This window comes from Narcine bancroftii, chromosome 3 (assembly GCF_036971445.1).
Source record: "Narcine bancroftii isolate sNarBan1 chromosome 3, sNarBan1.hap1, whole genome shotgun sequence".
NCBI classification, from domain to species: domain Eukaryota; kingdom Metazoa; phylum Chordata; class Chondrichthyes; order Torpediniformes; family Narcinidae; genus Narcine; species Narcine bancroftii.
This window is the reverse complement of record NC_091471.1, coordinates 273,877,275-273,895,214: the sequence shown is the minus strand read 5'-3', so window position 1 is coordinate 273,895,214 and position 17,940 is coordinate 273,877,275. Positions and strand designations below refer to the sequence as shown.

At 40.6% G+C, this 17,940-nt stretch overlaps 1 protein-coding gene across 1 annotated transcript in view; it reads right to left on the bottom strand.

Moving 5' to 3' along the window:
• Nucleotides 1–1,234: 1,234 nt before the first annotated feature.
• fgf22 (fibroblast growth factor 22) overlaps nucleotides 1,235–17,940 on the bottom strand; it is a 96,462-nt gene continuing 79,756 nt past the window's right edge. The window contains exons 2-3 of the mRNA XM_069928169.1: nucleotides 8,254–8,357; nucleotides 1,235–2,420 (exon numbers count right to left, since the gene is read on the bottom strand). Coding sequence (XP_069784270.1) covers nucleotides 2,226–2,420; nucleotides 8,254–8,357 — 299 coding nt within the window. The 3' untranslated portion in view covers nucleotides 1,235–2,225. The remainder of the gene's footprint in view (nucleotides 2,421–8,253; nucleotides 8,358–17,940) is intronic.

Here is a 17,940-nt window from a genome sequence, read left to right as displayed (position 1 = left end):
TATGTATTCAATTGAATGTATCACCAATAAGAGATCAATTAGGAGAAAAAATTGGGAAATATCTCCTGTCCTGAGTAATGCACTCACAATTCCAAAGCCATTCTCACAGGTTCAAAGCCTGGACCTCTGCAGGTGTATCCCATTCTGGGGCACAGTGTTAATGCAGAAGGTCAAGAAGCTGTTGTATCACTGAATAGTCTTTGGTTTAAAGACTTTTATGAAATTCTCATGTCAATAACGTTCAAAGCATGACAGGCATGAGGTGGGGTAGTGAAGTTGGCTCATTAGATGAGGCTTCATTGATTTACCCAACAGAGGAGTCGAGCTGCTCAAACTGCTTGAAGACTTGCTATATATATATATATATATATTGAGTTGATGTTCAGGTAAGGGTAGCCTTGAGAACATTTTTAAGAATGCTGAGATTAAGTAAACGGTGTCACAATCAAATCCTTGATGCTCATTGAGAGGTAATTCTTACACAGTCTTCGGCAGTGAATGAAGCACAAAGAACCTTGCGAATAACCACCATGGGCTGCATGGTTAATGTAGCAGTTAGTGCAATGCTATTACAGTGCTAGTGACTCAGTTTCAAACCCGGAGCTGTCTTTAAGGAATTTGTACGTTCTCCCCATGTCTGTGTGGGCCTCCTCTGGGTGCTCCGGTTTCCTCCCACCATGTACAGGGTTTGTAGGTTAATTGGTGTATTTGGGTAGCACAGGCTCGTGGGCCAGAAGTGCCTGACCGTGCTGTACTTCTTAAAAAAAAACTTTTAAAATTAAAAATAAATCTCATGAACCTTGTTGAAACATTTGCAGACATCCTTTAAGTAATAGAAGAGAAGGGAAAGTAGAAGAGTAAGATTTGGGAATCTGTGTCTGATTAAAATTGCTCTGGTGGTGAGGAGGGAAATTGATTAAAACCTAACTATACCAAAAAAAAAAATGTGGATAAAGGGCTCAAGCCTGAAACTTCGGTCATGTATCTTTATCTTTTCTCTACAAGGTACGCCGTGTGACCTGCTGAGTTTCTCCAGCATTGTATTTTTATTTCAATCATTGGATCTGCAGACTTTGATATTTCACTCAATACCAGAAGTAAAACAGACCTTACAATTGCCCTCAATATTTGCCAGTGATGTTTCAACAAATTTTATGGAACTAGTTCATTTGCTCAAATATGATCATAAGACAATCTAAAGGTTCCGATAATGTGATAAACTACAAGGATAAAATTAATAAGATACCACTTTATTCACTATGTTATAAAAGAGTTGGAACACTCTAATAAACACATTGTAAATCTTTAGAAATCCATCAGAAAACAATTTCTCTTGCATGTGCTTTCTAGGAAAGAAAGATTTATTGAATGATGTCACATGACAGCTAGCTTTCCCCTGTCTGAAGTGATGTTGGAGGTTCGGCATCAAAATGTTCCACAATCGCTTTAACCTAGGAGTAACATCACAATGTATAATTGCATAAATATGACGATTTTCTACAAAATAATCAGCCTATCTAAATGGTTGCTTTGCAGGGCAGTGTTGCCCTGTGAATGTGCGTAACGGAAGAGTCATAAATCCATCTCTTCAGAGCTCACAATAGTTCAGTTTTGATGTCCTGTGTGTGGATCTTCCTTCCTTGGCAGGAGTGTCGTTGGTTTGCAGTCCAGGAGCGCTAGTTTTTAATGGTTTACAAGTCTGTTGTCTCTCTAAAGCTGGTGCAAATTACAAATGCTGTCTTCTTTGACTAGAGTATAGTCTTCCGTGCATTGCAACAAATTAGAACTTTGGTATAGGTGCTTCAGTTCAACCCCTCCCCGTAACCCCACCTCAGATACAAGTATAGCACTGTTAATCCATTGTCCACACTCTGAGTCAAAAAAAGAATCAGCTTCTTTCAAGGTTTTTAAAAAAGTTGTTCCATTAAATCCTACAGCTTTGCTTCTTTTGTCTATTGTGTCTGAAGGATTTTGTTTTCCTCGACCGAAGTCTGAAGTTATCCTGATGAAGGGGCATGTAAATGGTCCCAGTAAAAGCTATATTTACAACAGTCTCAGTCTATGCTCTGTTGCTTCAGCAAGCTTTATGCAGAAAGAAAAAAATAATAGCTCAGTGTATGAGATTCACAGCAGAAAGAAAACAAAATGTGCATTTCTTTCAAAGCATCAAGTGGCGAGATTTGGTAATGATACAAGTTTCAGGCCTAATGGGCGCAAGCTGACCTTTATGGGACCATCATAGGTAGGAAGTGTGCTGAGAGATGTTTTCTCCTTGTTTTATGTCCACGGCGAGGAGAGCCTTTCCCATTCAATGAGATGAACATCTGTCGCCCTCTGTGCTTCCACTTCAGTGAGGCGTAGGTATTGTAACCATTTTCTTCTATCCTTTCCTTAAACTTACAATTGTTGTTGTACTCTTCCTGAAGAAAAAAAATTGAGGATTGTTAGACATTCATTGTTTATGGTAAAGATTTCCTGCCCCAAAATGCTTATCCATGTCATTCTGAAAATATTTTTGTTACCCTGTGCCCATGTAGACTGGGGAGATATAATGGGAGGTCCATATACAACAGAAACACAGTGCGGTGCAGATAATGAAATATGGAAGCTGGAGGAACGATGACAGATTCAGAGCCTCCCCAAACATTGGTCATTCTTTATCTCCCACTGATGCTGCTGGACTCAGAATCAGAATTTATTGTCATGAACAAGCCATGAAATTTGGTGTTTTGCGGCAGCGTCACAGTGCAAACATTTATGTTATAACCATATTACAACATTACTTAAAAAAATAAATAAATAATAGTGCACGAAGAGTGTATCAGTGTCTTTGGTTCATTGATCATTCAGGAATCTGATGACATCGGGGAAGAAGCTGCCCTTGTGCCGTTGAGTTTCTCAAGCAGATTTTCTTTACTCCAAGAAATTTTCAATGGCTGGATGGGAAGATGATGTAGTGGACACCAATTCACAGACAATTTAGGAATTAGTTTTTACATTGTGCATTTGTGATTTTATTTCCTGCATAATTTTTAAACTGGAATTGACATCATTTTAAAAGGAAGTTAACTAATGATTTCAAAATGTCTTTGTGTGTGAGGCTGGGACAGGATTTAGTGGGTTATGGAGATCTGTTGGGGAGAAAAGAAAACAAGATAAAGTTGACCTGGTTTAACTTTCTGTAATTTGTTTTATCCTTTGTGAGTGGATTTAGCAATCAGGTCATTCTTAGGTTTAGAGTGTGGTCATATTTTCATATTTCCTTATGACAGAGTCCATGAAGTCTATTAAGTTGACACTAACTGTCAGAGCATTTCTGTCATCTCATTGGCCCTCTTATTTTTCCACTAACTAGCCCTGTCCATCATATCCATTAACATCTCCCTAATTCTCTCCCCACTCACCAACACTGGGGGTAATTTACAATCGCCTAACAACATACCAACCAGCACATCTTTGGGGTGAGCAGGAAAGAGGAGACCCTGGAGAAACCCAGCAGACACAAAGAGGACATGGGAAGCCCCCACAGACAGCATTGGAGGACAGAATTGAATCTGGATCATGGAGCTATGGACAACCTGCATTACCCTTGGTGACAGAGAGAGTCTGGGATTTTGAAAAGTTCTCCTTCTCCACATATTATCTGCAGTAAAGTCAGCTTAAAAAGAAGTAACACAGATGATGGGTGGAAAGATCTCAATCGTGGAAGGGACAGCAAAGATATTATTGAAAGGAATTGCTGGGATTTTGTCATTGAATCTTTTTTTTTTGTTTTTTTTAAAACTTTATTCGTTCAAAAAACAATATATGACATATGCAGCAATTAAACATAAACATGAATGGTTTTTTTTATATATAGAAAAAAAAAGAACCCCCTGCCTCCTTCAGCCAACTCTCCTAAGGAGAGCCATAAAGAAAGAAAAAAGAAATCATTTTGTTTTTCTGTGTTCAATTTTTTTCAAGATGAATTACTACATTTTGTCATTTTAATTTGTTTGCTCAAAGTGAAGCTGCTGACAGGGAGGTTTTCCTATCTTCAACTTTTCTGAAGTTCCACTCAAGAATGTTCCTTCCTACTCATATGTATGACCTGTATCTGTCTGTCAGACGAGGGGGAAATAAAATTAAGTGCAAAGTAGCTGAGTGATCATCTAGCAGACAAAAATTAAATTGCTATATCAACTCGTTCCTTCAAGCCTGTCATGAGATCTTAGAAGGAAACTGTTAACTTTAATGCATTTTCAGTGATAAACAAATTGAATTTTCTGTTCTCCACATCAACACGAAGTTACTGAGTCATTCATCACCTCTACCTGAATTCTATTGGAAAGGGCTGTTAAGGTTTATGTCCCAAAGGTTTCAGCTATGGCTGTCTCAGCAAAGGTATGAAATAGTGCTGCCAGGAAAATTATAGCATTGGAATTTCAAGGATTGGGATTTAGGGCATCAAGTTACAAGACTTGTTTTTTCACAGTGCAGGCGTTTACCGTGTGACATAAGGAATGAGGTCCAAATGAAAAGCAGCAGGAATCAAAATAGAAAGTCTGCATGGGAGCAGTGCTTGAGAATCAAAGACCACGTGAAATGAGGTGAGATGAGAGTTTATTGTCGTACGCTTGAGTACAATGTACAAATGCACTGGAATTCTTCTCTGCTCCAGCTACACAGGTATGTAAAATACATTGACAAACAAATTGCCACACAAGCAATAAGTATAAACTAAAGAACTAGTCTCGCCAAATGTTGATTCCTTTATTCACTGTATTTGATCAAAAGTTATTGAAAATAAACCTTCAATATTTTCAATATCTTTTAACATTGTGAGAATTTCTCCTCTTTGTTAAATCTGCTGTATTCCAGCCATGCAGGAGACTATCCACTTATATCAGTCCTTTAACCTGCTCTCCAACCTCATGTTGAAGTTCAGTTGTGACTCACCCAAAAATGCAAGCAGGGTTCCACATAAATCTTCAATTTAAGTTTTATTTTACAACACCTTAGTAGCTGATTCTGGCTACTGAGATCTGTGCCCACCAATTACACTCACATTAACCTACAACCCTGTTCATTTTGGAGGTTGGGAGGAAATTGGAACTCCCGGAGGAAGAACGTACAAACTCCTTACAGACAGTGCCAGATTGGAACCCAGGTTGCTGGCTCTCTCACTCTGCTGTGCTAACTGTGCCAGTTGCCTGGTTCATGATTTAAAACATTTCCAGGGGTAGTGGCCTTTTTCCTGCTCCTTTTGAGGTGTGGAGATGCGGTTTGCAGCTGAATTATGGACTTAAGAGATGCTGCAAGCGCAACTCTAATGCACAAGCTTGCGCTGGTGTACTCACGGGCAAGTTGTCGCAAGTGATTTTGAAGCTTTTCTGACTCTAGTTTTTCAGGGTAGCATCCTATTTCTTCCTCTCATTTACCAGTTCTATTTCTCGATGAATTCTCTTGTGTTATTCATAAACTTTAAAAAAAATTCACCAATTTGCTATCATTGCTTGTTATGATAAAGTGGGGCATTTAAAGGGAGCACACCACACTACTGTCTGGGTTTAATCCTTCGGTACTGCATGAGTGGAGATTGCACATCTTCCCTGCGAGTCTGGCTGTTCCAGTTTTCTCACACCGAGTAATAGAATCCTGCAAATGAATGCCAGTGTGGATGCAGGTAGGAATTGATGGGCATTTGAGAGAGAAGTTACAATGAAGTAAGTGGACAAGTAAAGTTGATGGGATTGTTTTGAGGGCTATCTTAGGTTCAATGGGCTGAATAGTCACCTTTCCTTTCATTAGAAAATTCAAGTATATAAGATATACAGGAACCATGGTTCATGATAAATCTATGGCATGACTTAAATACCCTGTAATTAGCCAACTCAAAGGATGAGAAATGTTCAGAATGTTCCAGGTAATTAGTTGTTAAGATCTGCAATTTCCCATGTAACATATCAGGGGTGGCCAACTTTTAATTTTTAATTTAGACATTCAACACTGTAACAGGCCATTTTGGTCCACAAGTATGTACTAGGGGTGTAGGTTAATTGGGCACCCAGACTCGTGGGCCAAAATAGCCTGTTACTGTTAAAAATTAAAAGGTTGGCCATCCCGATTTAATATTTAGATGCTGCAATCAAAATTTTGTGCAATGGACAATTACTGATGAAACTTAGAGGGCAATGAATTCCTTTTGGAACAGAGGTAATCTTGATCAGGAAGGAGTTTCTACGGGAAGTAGAAATACTCCCCTGTACTTCAAGTGACTGCTCTGATTGCATAGTGATGGTAGGAATCTTGACAAGGGCATTTTACAGGGCATACTGTCAACTGTTGAAACCAAAGGACATAATTTGATAAGAACATGTGCCATTTGTTCAAAAGAACCTTTTACACTACAGATACGTGAGAGGGTCTCCATTTGTGTACAGCCAGTGAAATGGGATGTTTGTGATGAACACAAAGAATGAACTCCCCATCTACCCTGGCTCCCACCTTAAAAAATAAAGTCAAATCAATTCATTGGGTAATTAGTGTGGTAAAACAAGTGTTCGTAAAAAAATTTGCGAAGATGTCTCCAGGTTAGTCTGGTGCATTGTGCTCTAGCCCTGAGCGGTAACACTGATATGGAAGGATGGGATAAAGTAGGGATTTATTGTGTGTCAGGTTATGAAAGATGATCCAGGCCGTAGGTTTCCTTTGTATTTCACTCTTTTGTTTTTCTTATCAGTGATGAAATTCATCACACTTACCAGTATCAGTGGCAGGTATCACAATCCACTCAACTTCAAGGTTGGCTGTGAAGTTGAGCAGAAGGTATTATTCTAACAGCTGTTAGGTGATGTAGTAAATAAGTAATGTGGACAGGGATAGGCTGATCTCCTTGTCCTTTGCAGTCAATAAGTCCACAAAACTTAGGTACTTTATACAGGCAGGGCAACAGCCCAGAAATGACAGAAACTCTGATCATGTTTCCTATTATAGAGCAAAAATTGAATATTTTGCAGACTTTTATTCTTTCACAGGATGTGAATATCACTGACTAGACCAGCATTTATTGCCCATCCCTAATCCCTTGAACAGAGGGAATTGCAAGACAATTTCAATTTAGGTTCAGCCATGATATTGCGGTTCCTGAAACACATGCTGGTAGGGAAGATTTCCTTCCCAAAAGGACACTAGTGAGTGATGAGGGTGTTCACCACATCCAGCAAATTTGTGGTCACTTCTACTCACACTAGTTTTTTATATTTCTAATCCTATAATTAATTGAATTTAACTTCTGTTCTCTGCATTCTAGTGCAAGATTTAGTTTACTTTTCCAACAAAATAACCATCGGCGGCAGGCTCACAATAAAAGGGTGAATGAAGCAAGATCAGATTTATGCTGTAGAGTTGGAGGTTATGGTTTGTTTAGGGGTTTAAACAGGTCTCCATCTGTTACAATGAGATCCAACACAAATTTAAGAAACAACAATTAATTTTCTATCTGAGCATGTTGCAGACTTTTAGACTTGATATCAAATCCTCCATCTTTGGGTAAATCAGTCTTTCACCCTGTCTGTGTCAGAATGGCCATATCTGCCTCAGTGTTTTGGCTTCTCTTGGATGGTCTGGTTTACTATTAACAACTTATTGCACAGACAAAGAAGTGTAACAGGTCCCGTTAATCCATTTGGTATCACCCCATCCTTTGTTCTCAACATCCCAATCCCTTCCATTCTCTGTGACTGAAAACTAACTTTCATTTGTCTTTCCACAATCTGATACATTCTCTGTTTCTGTTTTCACAAATATCTAAACTGATAAATGTTTCCACCATTTTCTGCTTTTATCTGTTATGAATATTAAAGAAGAGTCAGACGTCCATCCATTGAAGGCATCTGGATGAGGATTGCCAACATCATAAGACAGCCCCATCATTCTCGTCACAATCTCTTCTCGCTGCTCCCTTCAGGCAGAAGCCTGAACTCCAGCACCCTCCAGTTTCAAGAACAGTTTTTAAACTAACAGCTATTAGGCTCTTCAACCTCCCAAACTATAATACTCCAGGACCACCAAAAGATCTGTCTGCCTGACTAATGTTAATCTAGCCAGTCAAAATAGCATGTGGGCATTGGTGTGCCAACCACATTCATTCTTACACACAGCCCTGTACCCAACACTCCCTCCAGATCCCCCAGCCATGCTCATGTAACTCTTAACAAGTTGAACACTTGCTTTTATAATCACTAAGAAACTGAAATGTTTGTGTAACCTTACCGTGCCGTATAGTTTCCCCTTCTTGTTCATGGCCAAATAAAAGCCAGTGTTGACCGCTTTGATTGCGACTACTCCAACATTAACTGACCTGATCTCCATTATGCCTGTAAATGAAAAGGGAACTATATTATAAAAGGAGTTTTTCTCTCTCTACTGACTGACAGTCCTAGAGTAACAATTTTCTGTTGCAGACATCTCGATATTGCTGCCTGCTGCTGTGTGTTAAGACCCATAGATAATAATATCTTTCACATTATTATATACTGTATGTGTGTATATATACATACATACACACATATTCCTGAAAGAAAATCCACCTCAATTGGTAACTAGAGTTTTTCAGCCTGCTGCCTTAAACTCTCACTGTGCTACTATTTCACTTTAAATTAACGTATAGAATTGGCTGGGTTTTGATAAATCATGTGTGATATTAAATATACTGCCCAACAAAGGCCAAATGGAGCCAGCTTCCCTCCGTAGGAATATTGAATGGCAGGCTGTCAACAGCTGTATTTTCATTGTGTGTTTTACAATACTCCTGTGAAGTGTCTTGAGAACTTTTGATATGTTGATTGTATTTAAGACGCAGGTCGATAGGATTTGGAAGAATATTCCTTGAGGTGCTTGGAGATTACACTTTTTCTTCCTGGCTCTTAAGAATTTTTGGGTCGCTGGAACCCCTTCAGCAATGTTGTGTCACACTCTCCATCATTTCAAAGCAGCTGTTTTCATTATTTATGCTGGTTGAAATTGATTTCAAGTGTGAATGTGGATGGAGAATGTGTTAAAATGGATCCCACTGAGTGAACAATATTTATTTTTAAGAAGTAAAACACGTAGACACTGTTGAAGTAAAACCACAATCCTGGAGAAACTCCATAGAATACTACAGCACAGAAAACAGGCTATTCAGCCCCTTTAGTCTGTGCCAAAATATGAATCCACTAGGCCTGTTGACCTGTAACCATTCCATAACCTTCCAGACATTTCCCATTCATGTATCTATCCAAATACTTGTATATCCGATCTCTCAGAATATCCTCCAATAATTTACTCACTACTGATGTCAGGCTCACCGGCTGTAATTTCCTGATTTACTTTTGGAGCCTTTTTTAAACAATGGAACAACATGAGCCACCCTCTAATCCTCTGGCACCTCACCCATGGCTAAGGACATTTTAAATATTTCTGCCAGAGCCCCTGCAATTTCTACACTAGTCTTTCTCAAGGTCTGAGTGAATAATATGTCAAGCCTGGGGGATTTATCTCCCTTTATTCACTGTAAAGATGAGAAAAACCTCCTCCTCTTTAATCTCTATATGTTCTATGCCACTTCTGCTTGTTTCCCTTCCTTCTACATTATTCCAGTTTCATGAGTAAATACTGATGCAAAAAATCTGTTTTTAAGATCTCCACCTCCTCATGAGGCTCCACACATAGACGACTACTCTGATCTTCTAGGGGACCAATTTTGTCCCTTACTATCTTTCTACTCTTTATATACTTGTAAAAACCCTTCATATTTACCTTCACATGATCTGTCAAAGCAACCTCGTCTTCTTTTTGCCTTCCTGATTTCCTTCTTGAGTATTTTCTCTTCAAGTACCTCATTATCTCCTTGTTGCCTATACCTGTTCTGCACCTCTCACTTCCTCATTACCAGATTGCTAAAATCCTTTGAAAACAAAGGTTCTCTATGCCTGTTAACTTTTCCTGCAAGCTCTGCACTCTCAAAATTTCACCTTTGAAATTCTTCCACTTTCTGAACACATCCTTGCCAGAAAATGACTTCTCCCAATCCACTCTTCCGAGATCCTTTCTCATTTCCACAAAATTGGTCTTTTTCCAATGTAGAATTTCAACTGCAGGACCATACTTATCCCTCTCCGTAATTAATGAAACTAATGACATTATGGTCACTGGACCCAAAATGTTCGCCAACACCTACTTCTGTCTCCTGACCTGTCTAGTTCCCTAACAGGAGATCAATTATTTCATTCTCTCCCATTTGTATTGATTTAGAAAACTTTCCTAAACACATTTGACAAACTCCAAGCCATCCAGCACTTTTACACAATGGGAGTCAACAGGCCAAACTGTCCTCTATATTAGCAAAGCTAAAATTGCATAACCAACGACCCGTCCCTCCCTCCTCCACCTATTACCTCCTGCCTTTGCAACCATGTCTCCCCCCCCCCCCATTCTTTTATTGGGATGCCTGCTGACGTTTTTCCATACTATGATAAAGGTCTCAAGCCCGAAATGTAGGTTATGAATTTTTCTCTTTACTATATAAAGGACAAAGTTAGACCTGCTGAGTTTCTCCAGCATTGTGTTTTTACTTTTTATTTATTTTTATATGTGTATATTTGTCCTGCGTATGTAGTGCATTAGGTCTGGTTGTATGTTTCCACACTGAAACTGTTTCATCTGATTGGACATGTGCAGTCGAATGATAAATAAACTTGAACACTTAAAAGCATGGATGTCCAAGGGTACTGGTCAAACAAATGCTGTTCTGACCCCCACTCCATATGAAATGCATTGGATTATAAAATGCCACATAACAAGTCTTTGTACCCTAAGGAACTGATTTGAAAAAATGCCTTTATTCTATTAGCCATATAATTCATAAATATCAGGACCAGTCGACGGTAACAATGATACGTCACTTAAAGTCGATACAGCAAACGTGAAATTACAGTATTTATTAACCGTTCACGAGCTGCCTGTGAGAACGGAAGGAAGCCTCCTACTGCCGTAGAGTTCTACAAAACTAAAACAACGCAAAAGCAGGCCCTTGGACCCAACTTGTCCTTGCCGATCATTTAGCCCAAATCCCTCTCGACCTTTCCTATCCATGAACCTGTCGAAATGCTTTTTTGCATGTTTTTATTTTGCCTGCTTCCACACACCCACCATGCTCAAATTTATTCTAGTTTATAGAATTAAAGAATCATCAGAACTATAAAAGCAAATTTATTTATGACACAGTAGAAGCCAGTTCCAGCCATTCAAACCAGTGTCGCCAAATTACACCCAATTAATCTAAAACCCCTTACATTCTGGAGGGTGCGAGGAAACCATACTACCAGGAGGAAACCCATGCAGACACGGGGAGAACGTACACACTCCTGACAGACAACGCCAGATTCGGACCCGGATCGCTGGTGCTGGAACAGCAGCTAACCATGCCTCTTGGCCCATTGAGTTCCTGCCAGCTTCCTACAAGAACAATTCAGGAAGGCTCTCTCTCATTTCAACAGCCCTGCAATGTTTTGTCTCTGTCGAGCATTCTCATCTGAGAGTGGAAATTGTGCACCCCACCCCAACCCCCCCTTCACTGTCTGACTGTAGATTTTGACTCATCACTGCACTGCATTTCTCTTCTTACTTTCTTAGCCAATCACTTGAAACACATTTCTTCTGGATTTTGAGCTTTTAGTTGATTGATGTTTTGTTTACTCTATCAAGATCCATCATAGTTTTGTACACTGATGTTAATACACCTCTCAGCCTTCCCTGCAATAAGGAAATCAATACCTATCTCTCCATGTAACTGGACCTCATCATCCACTGAATGGGCTACTCTCTCAGCAGGGCCTCCCATCCCTCTTGTGGTGCAGAGACTGTATCTGGGTGAAATTTCCAGAATAATGCCAAAGAAAACTCTGTGCTCCCTGATGAATGGGCATAGCCAAGGTGAAGAGAATGCTAACCTAGGTGAACCCACACAAGGCGGCAGGACCAGACAATGTACCTGGTCAGTTACTGAAGGTCAGTGCAGACCAATTGATGATTGAGATCTTCAGCAGTCCATCATTCCTGCAGGATTCAAAACAGCCACCCTCATCCTGATACCCGAGGGCTTCAATAACAGGCCTCAATGGCTATCACCCTGTGGCACTGACTTCCACCATTATGGAATGCTTTGAGCGTCTGGTGATGGAATGCATCAGCGCACACCTCCCAGAGATACTGGACCCATCTATAGAAGAAACTATTACACAACAATGCTAGAGCCTTGTCCCTTCACTTCTTCCTGACTGACTTGGAAAATGATGACTCATGTACCAGGGTACTTGCTGTTCATTGCCTTCAGCTCGACGTTTAATACGATCACTCCCCAGAGGCTGGTGGAGAAGCTGTCCTCACTGGGACTTAACACTCTTCTCTGTAACTGGATTCTGGACTTCCTAACAAAAATATCACAGTTTGTCCAGGTCGGTAGCAGAATGTAGAGCACCGTCCCGCTAAGCATTGACATACCTCAGGGCTGTGAGTTCAGCCCACTCCAGTTCATGCTACTGACCTACGCCTGCATCACCAGATTCGGCTCCAACAGTGATATCAAGTTTGCAGAAGACGCAACAGTTGTTGGCCTCATCAACAACAACAACAATAAGTCGCATTACAGAGACGAGGTGGAAAATTTCATGAAATTGTGCAAGAGTAACAACCTGAAGATGAAGGAGATGATTGTGGACTTCAGGAGGACTAGAAACAGCCACCCTCTAGTATAATACATCAACAAGAACCAAGTTCCTTGGAGTTCATTTAACTAGTGACCTATCATGGTCACTCAACATCTCCTCACTTGTCAGGAAGGTACCACAGTGACTGCACTTCCTGAGAAGACTGAAGTGGACAAGGCTACCGGCCACCATTATGTCAACCTTCTATTAGAAGCTCTATTGAGAGTGTCCTGGCCAGCCGCAACACAGTGTGGTATGGTTGCTGCAGAGAAACAGATCACAGGTCATTCCACAGGACAATAAGAGTCTCCCTTATCCCACACCCTCCCCACAACCCCCATTGACATGATCTACCAAGATCGTTGTCTGAAGAGGGCACACAAAATCATTGAGGACCCTTTCCACTCCACACACAGCATCTTTCAGCCGCTCCTGTCGGGGAAGAGATACAGGAGTATCAGAACCAGCACCACCAGGCTGAGGAACAGCTTCTTCCCACGGGCAGTGAGAATGCTGAACGACCAAAGGAACTGCTCACACTGACCCTCCGACACTCTGATATTCATGGAACAATATTTATTTATTCATTTGCTGTATATGAATACTTGTCCTGCATGTGTATTGTTTGTCTGTATGTCTGGTTGTGCGTCTGCGTAGTTTGCTTTGAGGACCGGAGAATGCTGTTTTGTCAGATGACAATAGACCTGACTTGAAACCAGTATTTAATAGATGGTCAGCATAATGTTTCTGTAGCTCTGGATTTACGAATAAAGCAACATACTCTATTTTTTATGTAAATCAAAAGAAAATACAGATGCTGGAAATCTGAACTTAAAAACAGAAAATACTGAAAACACTCCACAGGTCATACAGTGCCTGTGGAAAGAGAAACAGTTACCAATTCAGGATGAAGACTCATCATCAGACACTTCTTTAATTCATAGTATCTTTAAATTAGTTTCTAACTGCGTTGCTACTTCTAAAGATTTATGTGCGTAAGCATTTAAATTTCATTTAAAATTGTACAGTTACCCCAGTTCATGTCAGGTTCCAATATTTTAATCCACCAACAAGCAATCAGTGATATATTTCCATATTTTTATAGTATTTATTTGGCTGGTCTCGAGTTCCTGGACAATTAATGTGTAGGAAAGGCCTAATTCCTTAAAACTACCAAGAGATTACAAAGAGTAGTTTTTGTGGTGGTGTTTTATTGAATATTTTATTTTAATTTTGTGGTTAAACAAGTATCAAGAATTAACCATTACAGATACATCGAATAAAGCAAAAAAAAATCATTGATGTAGGTGGTCCATGTTTCCAACTAACCCCATCCCTCCCCCCCCCCCGCCACAAATGAGTCCCCAAGATAGAAGGAGGAAGATAGAAAATAAAAAAGAAAGTAAATAAAGAAAAAGAATCATGAGAGAAAGAGTTGCTGTCGGAATCCAGTCCAGAAGGTCTAGCTCTTTTTCTTACCTGGATCTCCAATGTGGGAAACAACAGGGACATAAAGACTCAACAATAAGTCTCTTAAATATTCAACCCTGTGTGTTTGTGGTGTTGTTAACTGGAGCCTAATCTCCACCCTATGGGGAAAAAGCAGTTCCTCCTCATCTCCATCCTAAATTTACTACCCTGAATCTTGAGGCTATTTCCCCTAGTTCTAGTCTCCCCTACCAATGGAAACAACTTGTCTACCTCCATGCCTTTCACAATTTTATATGTTTCTCTAAGATCCCCTCTCATTCTTCCAAATTCCAACAGGTACAGTCCCAGACAATCCAATCTCTCCTCATAGGCCAACCCCTACATCCCTGGAATCAACCTGGTGAACCTCTTCTGCACCACCTCCAGTTCATCCTTCCTCAAGTAAGGAGACCAGAACTGCAAGCCCAGTTGTGGTCTCACCAGTACCTTGTACAATTGCAGCCTAACCTCTCTGCTCTTAAATTCAATCCCTCTAGCAATAAAGCCCAACATTCTATTTGCCTTCTTGATAGCCTGCTGCACCTGCAAACCAGCCTTTTGCAGTTTATGCACAAGCCCTCCCAAGTCCTTCTGCATGTCAGCATGCTGCAATTGCTTGCCATTTAAATAATATTCTTCCATCCTCCCATTTGCCAACATTATACACCATGTGCAGACCCTTGCCCACTCACTTAACCTATCTATATCTCTCTGCAAACTCACCACATCCTCTGCACAATTTGTTTTTCCACTCAATTTAGTGTCACATTGCTCTCTGACCCCTCTTCCAGTTCATTTATATATACTTTGAACAGCTGCGGGCCTAGCAACGACCCCTGTGGCACCCCGATCAATCCTAAAGCAATGATTTTACATCTGTTACATTGAACAAATGGGAGTCCTGGAGTCAAAGTGTTCAGCATAAGTGTTTAAGGCTATTTTGAATTCATAAGCCTTATTCTGTATCATCAATTAAACAATGTTCTGATAATACATTTCAAACAATTTAATTGCTGTTTTTCTACTCTAATTTTCCTTACCAATGATCTGCAGAAGTTGGCTTGCAGTGTAAATTGCTCCTATTGATTCCCAAGATAAAATCATGACAAAAGATAATCAAACTGAAAAGTTCACTCCACTTCATACTCCACGGAACCTGCTGGAGTTGCAATACTTCCAGCTTCTTTCCTGGTCTCCAACATTAACAATATATTAGTTTTGGTCAAACTGTAGATTGTATATATTGGCGGCTGGTGTTCATAGTGACTTGTTGGATTACAATTTACAGTGACATCTTCTGGGTTAACATTTATTGAGACTATTTTCTTGGCTACAATCGACAGTAGAAAATTGTAGATTTCTAAAACCAGTGTCGCATTCCAAGCTTTGTTATGGGAAGTGGTTAATATGCTTAGAAAATCCAACACCCCCATTGCCTTTTGGCTCACAAACTATCTGCCCTGCCAGGTACCCCCTGCATCTGTGGAAGAAATGTGTAAAATGGTTATTTGGAATCATTGCCAATTCTGTGCTTCCTCTGACCAATTCCCCAGTCTCAATCTCAAACAGACCCTAATGATAACAATTATTTTAGCTGCTCCCATGCTTTGGCTATACCCGTCAAAGTTCTCTCGGTCTGTTTGTTTACCCTTCTGACCAATCTCCTCCTCCTTTATTACATTATTAGTCATGCTCTTCTGGATTCTAGAAAATCCCAAACCTCTGGCTTGCCACTAATGTTTACAAAATTTATTGCTTGTTCTTTCTGTTTGATTTCCCCAAACAGCCCAAGATGGTTTTGATTCGACAGTGACTTTTTCTTTCTCTTTGGAATAAACTTCGGCTGAGATCCTTGAATATCTGACCCTGGTGATCTACTGCCTTACCCTTTAACCTTTTTGCTCAGTCCACATTAAAGGTTCCCTTTATTGTCATGTAATAATACTTTAAAAATGTAATATACATGATGTACTGTTTGTCTTAAGGCAAAGAAAGAGTTGCCATGAGCATTGCCTGGTGCCCCTAGCAAACAGAGAAAGAGAAGCAAACACAGTCCCTTCAGGCCTGGATTCACCTCTAGCGTTCCCGCAGCCTCTGCAGCCGCACACATTCCTGTTCAAACCCGAGCTCCAGATCCAAACCTCCAACACGATCAGGAAGCCTTCAGTGCCTGAGGCCCTTCGGAGTCCCTTTTTGCCCTCAGCACCCTGTCAAATCCCAGTTCCCATACCTGATTCCCATGAGCCAGTCGCCAGCAAACCACAGCCTGTGTGGGCCCTTCAGCCACTGATCCCCTCGCTGGTCGACTGCCATGGTCACCGGCCTGAAGGATTCTTTCCCATCATTCTCTTTCTCAATGGAAGGGTGTTCTCCCTGCTTCTGGTCTCCTGCGCCCTCTTGTGGTGAGCTGCCCAGCATAGGCACCCCATCTTGGACACAGACCTCAATAGTTGCAGGGTTTTTTAAAAAAAAAGTTAGCTCCTCCAACAAGCTGTTTAAAGCCAGTATGGAGCCATCGGCATCATGACCAGGTCAACTGGGTCGACATATTGTTCAGAATGAATCCTTGATGGGTGACAGTTTGCATAAGAAATAAAACTATTTGGCCTCTCACACCTCTCAACTTGCCTTTGGGTGTTGTGGTTGGTTAACTGAGCCAAATAGTGGCACCTCAGCCCCACTTTGCAGTGCTAACCTTACAGCCAGTAGGGCCTATCAAAATCTGTTTTGACTCTTCTTCCTGTACAACAAACCGAATAGATTGAAATCAATGGGTAATCTGCTATTGTAATTCTTCTAAATGACTGACATAATTAGATGATGTTCTAAAATTACCAGTGGATTGAAATCAAGGCTATTGTTAACTTCAAGGCAAAGTGTGAATTATAATGGAAATTGGTGAAACACCGCTAGTCTATTCAATTAAATGGGTTATCACTCTTGCATTCAGGTTGTATTTGGATCATGGCTAAATCATGGCCCACCTCACTGACAAAAGGCAAAGGAGGAAAAACCCAACACCCAACCCCAACCAACCAATTTTCCCCTGCAGCCGCTGCAACTGTGTCTGCCTGTCCCGCATCGGACTTGTCAGCCACAAATGAGCCTGCAGCTGACGTGGACTTTTTACCCCCTCCATAAATCTTCGTCCGCGAAGCCAAGCCAAAGAAAGAAACCTGTAACACTCTAAATCAAGGACTTGTATCATAAGCAATTACAATATAAATAAATAGTTGGTAATTTTTAAAAGATTTATTTATAGAACGGTAGAAGCTGATTCCGTCCATTTAAACGCGTGCCGCCCAAATTAACAACCCCCCCACCCCGTATGTTTTGAATGATGGGAGGAAACCAGAGCACCAGGGGGAAACCCACACAGTCCTGGGAAAAACATACAAACTCGTTACAGACAGCGCAGGATCCGAACCCGTGTTTATGCCACTGTAATGGTGTTGCGCTAACTGCTATGCCGCCTATTTGGTGTGATGAAATGACATCAGTCCATAATCTTTCCTGTGGCTCCTTGCTGGGTAAGTGTTCAGTCATTCCTAGTCATATTTTACCCCAGGCACAAAGTGACAAAAAACATCTGTGGCTTATTTCACAGAAGAGGGAACCCCACAATTTTGTTTTTCATCAGCTTCTACCTCATCAAGATTGACTCAAAAACCAATACTTAGAATGATAATCGATGATGATCTCTTGCAAAACCCTTGGTTAAGAATCATTAGATGAGCCTCAA